The 5,011-nt window shown below is 40.6% G+C and overlaps 1 protein-coding gene across 1 annotated transcript in view; it reads left to right on the top strand.

Moving 5' to 3' along the window:
- The window catches only part of Scp2 (sterol carrier protein 2), a 75,495-nt gene that overhangs the window by 23,141 nt on the left and 47,343 nt on the right, over positions 1-5,011 (top strand). Inside the window, exons 7-8 of the mRNA XM_021159370.1 lie at positions 985-1,048; positions 2,621-2,707. Coding sequence (XP_021015029.1) covers positions 985-1,048; positions 2,621-2,707 — 151 coding nt within the window. The remainder of the gene's footprint in view (positions 1-984; positions 1,049-2,620; positions 2,708-5,011) is intronic.

Here is a 5,011-nt window from a genome sequence, read left to right as displayed (position 1 = left end):
AGTTCAGGTGTTCAGTAATTTTCCTCTTTCAAGGTCATCAAGCCTTTGGCTAGTATCAGGCTTAAGAAATAGGTGGTAAGTGGTCAGCAGGGTCCTTTTCTTTTCTCTTCTCTTCTCTTCTCTTCTCTTCTCTTCTTTTCTTTCTTCCTTTCTTCCTTTCTTCCTTTCTTCCTTCCTTGCTTCCACTTCCTATGTGTTGGGACTATAGGTGTTTGGCACCACTCTCAAAAACTGTGAGTCCTGCACTTGGCCACAGTTTTCCTGGTAAACACATCACACTGTTAGAGCACCTGAGTATGGATATACATAGGACCTCAGAATAGAACTCCAGGCCGGGCAGTGGTGGTGCACGCCTTCGACCCCAGCACCTGGGAGGCAGAGGCAGGCAGAGCTCTGAGTTCAAAGCTATCCTGTGCTACATGCTGAGTTTCAAGCCAACCAAAGACTAAACAGTGAGACCCTATCTCAAAACACAACACAAAACAAAACAAATGAATAATCCGCACCCCCTAGAGACCTGGAAAGCATGCATAATTCACTGGATGTAACTTTTCTAAAGACCCTTCTGCGGTGTCATAAAGGGAGGTTGATGGAATTGTTTACCAGGTCCCTGGAGGACGTGATTGGCACACCTGCTCTCTTCAGGCTTGGAAATGTCTGGCAGACACTGGATCACTGCTGGCAATACCCTCCAGCTACGCACTATGGCTAAGGCTGTATTTTCTAGTTTTTGAAGCTGAATCCTAATTATTCTAAATAGAATAGACAGCCTGAACTGTTTTTATCTCATATGTCTCTTGATTCTATTTATGAAACACTCAAATTTAATGATAACAAATTATATGAGTGATCACGGTCTTTAACCCTGATATCAGTGCAAGAGAAATTATGGAGATATTTAGCCAAACACTGAGTTCCACTGTGACATTTGGGGTAATGAGCTGTAGAAACCAGCACATTGATAGATGTTTGCTCTCTCTGCAGGAACAAAAGTTGAACACTTTGCAAAAATTGGATGGAAAAATCATAAACACTCAGTTAATAACACGTAAGTGTTTCAGAGGCCTGACATGAAAATCTGCTCTGGCCTACCATGTAATATGCAGTTGTATTCTCAGAAAACAAGTGTGAGATCTCAAAGATATTAACTTGGATGTTTGTTTATTTTATAAAAGAAAGACTTGTACCCAAATCACACGTTGTTTACTTTTGCCTTCCTAGTTCTTGACTTATACTTAAATTATCATTAGAGGGGCTGGTGAGATGGCTCAGCAGGTAAGAGCACCCGACTGCTCCTCCGAAGGTCCTGAGTTCAAATCCCAGCAACCACATGGTGGCTCACAACCATCCCTAATGAGATCTGACTTCCTCTTCTGGTGTGTCTGAAGACAGCTACAGTGTACTTACATATAATCAATAAATAAATCTTTAAAAAAATATTTTAAAAAAAAATTATCATTAGAGCCTAATGGTTCTTCTTCCTCCCCTCCCCTCTCTCCCCTCCCCTCCCCTCCCCTCCCCTTTCCTTTCCCTTCTTTCTTTCTTTTGATAGGAGTGTCAGAGTTTGAGCATATAGCCTGGTCAACCTCCAGTTTATGGCAGTCCTTTGCATCAGCTTCCTAAGTACTGGAATTATAGGCATGGTTCTTCCCACCTGGCTTTAATGATTCTTTTAAATAAGAGTAAGAGTGACAGGCATTAAAAAGTTAAACGGGGTTGATGATGTAGGTTAGTGGTAGAGCTAGTGATTAGCATATGTGAGGTCCTAGGTTCATTTCTTTGCACAGCAAAAACAATTGTAAAAGCCGGGTGTGGTGGCGCACGCCTTTAATCTCAGCACTCGGGAGGCAGAGGCAGGTGGATTTCTGAGTTCGAGGCCAGCCTGGTCTACAAAGTGAGTTCCAGGACAGCCAGGGCTATACAGAGAAACCCTGTCTCGAAAAAACAAACAAACAAACAAAACAAAAAAAAAACCCAAAAACCCCACAATTGTAAAATGTGTATTAAGTTTATAACTGAGATGGATTTCAGTCACTTTAGTATTATGAACTTATTCTGGAAAAACACATAATTTGTTATATCCAAAAAATAATCTAAAGTAAATGATATCAGATGTATTCAGACTTACTGTCAATCAACAATCTCTGAATGCTTATTGGTGGTTCATAGTGAGAACCCAGTGTTTTCTGGGGGAAAGTGATCCATTGGGAACTGAACTGATGCCACATAATTAGAATCTGTATAAAAGCAATGCCAAACATGTACAAAGTTTGATTTTTTTTTTTTTTTGCCAATAATACCATAAAAATATCATGGACTGGATAAGTTATAAAGAAGGAATTGGGTTTATTTTTCCCTGTGTTTCTGAGCATGCAAGGTCATAGTTCTAATCTGATGATGGCTGCTTCCTCCTCCTCTTCCTCTTCCTCTTCCTCCTCCTCCTCTTCCTCTTTTATTTATTTATTTATTTATTTATTTATTTATTTATTTATTTTGAGACAGGGTTTCTCTGTGTAACCCTGGCTCTGGCTGTCCTGGATCTCACTTTGTAGACCAGGCTGGCCTCCAACTCAGAGATCCACCTGCCTTACAGTTGCTTCTTTGCTTCTCTTGTGTTTAGGTATTCCCAGTTCCAAGAAGAATACAGCTTAGAAGAAGTAATGAAATCAAAACCAGTTTTTGATTTTCTGACCCTCTTACAATGCTGGTAAGAAAAACATGTTGGCATTTCCTAGACATGACCGCTCTTCTCCCTACCTGTCCCTTGATGTATCTAACCCTTATGCTGTCTTTGCAGCTTCTATAGACTGGCCAACGTGCTCTGCACTCTAGTTACTTCAGAAGAGTGCACCCTTATTTTCTGTGGCTGCTCTGAGGTCATGAAAAGATACGTTTTACTTCTCCCTTCTCTAGTAACTTCTGTTTGCTTTGACTGCTCTCTGTTTATTCATTAAAAATGTGTAAAATCAGATGCCAGGGCAGCCTGAGGTTCTTGGAGCAGTTTAGTTTCCCTATAGATTTCAGTACAGGAAGTTTTACTTTGTGGTAGATAAGGAGTGGAAAGGAAAGAAGGAATACCTTTTTTGTAGCTCTAACGATGCTCATGGTCACATTTTGAAACTTGCCTGCCACTCTCTCACTCCTGGGACATCGGTTGAGTACTGTGTAGTCCTGTGTACACTCCTGGCTGTATGCCGGTGATACTTTCTGGGATGCAGTTGAAAAAATGAGTCAGCTGTCACCTGGCACATACAGACTGAGGGTTGGCCTACTTAGAAAATCCTTCCCAACTCCCTGGGGGCCTCAGGTGTGTGCCATCTCCCGTCACAGCTTACTGTAGGTCAGTGTTGAGATCTCAGGGGACTTACCTCTGGATTTTCTATATTCCCACTCTATTCTGTCCCAGCTTCCAAAAGGGTTTCAGACTGAGCTTTCTGGGGTATAACAAAGCTGGAGTTGTGTGAGCCCATAGTCGTGTCCACTGGGGGTCAGCCCCCATGGTTCTTCTTTCTTCTTGGTTCTTCTTGTGGCAGTGGAGGGGGAAGAGCTTCAGTGGGGGGTAAGACTTGGTTTTACAAGATGCTTATGGTTGCTGTATAATGATAAAATGTTTACTTATCTTAAGTCTAAGTCACTTTGCTACTGCAGCTGACCTGCCTGAGTTCCTTTTGGGCCAGAAACTGCAGCCTCTGGCAATTAGCACCTCCTCATAAAACAGAAGGGAATTAAGTAAAGGAATAATTGCTAGAGCCTTTTCCCTCTTGTCCAAATGCCTCTTGATTGTCAGGCAAGGGGGAAGTTTGGAACAATAAACTTCTACTGAACTTTTTTTTTTTTTAATTTATTCATTTATTCATTATATGTAAGTACACTGTAGCTGTCTTCAGACGCACCAGAAGAGGGCGCCAGATCTCATTACGGATGGTTGTGAGCCACCATGTGGTTGCTGGGATTTGAACTCAGGACCTTCGGAAGAGCAGTCAGTGCTCTTACCCGCTGAGCCATCTCGCCAGCCTGCTACTGAACTTTTACACAAGCGAATATGGATTAAACATATAAATTCATATACAGATTCATACATATTCATTTATAAATCTCTATTGTAACCAGTTGGGTCCAGCGTACATACTTATCTCATAGTTACATACATACTCACACATACGTCCATACTTAAATATGCATGTGGAGAAAAAGACCAAGCACCAGGGTAGAAAGAACTCACTCATTCTGGATGAAAAATGAGCTCCATCACACCTTCAAAGAAGACCTAAAACCAATACTCCTCAAACTATTCCACAAAATAGTAACAGAAGGTACTCTACCAAATTTGTTCTATGAAGCCAAAATTACTCTGATATCTAAACCACACTGAGACCCAACAAAGAAAAAGAACTTCAGACCAATTTCTCTTATGAATATTGATGCAAAAATACTCAATAAAATTCTTACAACCGAATCCAAGAACACACTAAAACAATCATTCATCATGATCAGGTAGGCTTCATCCCAGGGATGCAGGGATGGTTCAATATATAGAAATCCATCAGTGTAATCCACTATATAAACAAACTCAAAGAAAAAAACTCCATATGATCATTTCATTAGATGCTGAGAAAGCATTTGACAAAACCCAACACCTCTTCATGATAAAAAGTCTTGGAAAGATTAGGAATTCAAGGCCTATACCTAAATGTAGTAAAAGCAATATACAACAAACCAGTAGCCAACATCAAACTGAATGGAGAGAAACTTGAAGCAATCCCACTAAAATCAGGGACTAGCTAGACAAGGCTGCCCACTCTCTCCCTACCTATTCAATATAGTACTCAAAGTTCTAGCTAGAGCAATTAGAAAACAAAAGGAGGTCAAAGGGGTACAAATTGGAATGGAAGAAGTCAAAATATCACTATTTGCAGATGATATGATAGTATACTTAAGTGACCCCAAAAATTCCACCAGAGAACTCCTAAACCTGATAAACAACTTCAGCAAAGTAGCTGGATATAAAATT

Source organism: Mus caroli, chromosome 4 (genome assembly GCF_900094665.2).
Source record: "Mus caroli chromosome 4, CAROLI_EIJ_v1.1, whole genome shotgun sequence".
NCBI classification, from domain to species: domain Eukaryota; kingdom Metazoa; phylum Chordata; class Mammalia; order Rodentia; family Muridae; genus Mus; species Mus caroli.
Note: the sequence above shows the minus strand (reverse complement) of the source record. Positions and strands in the feature narration are given on the sequence as shown.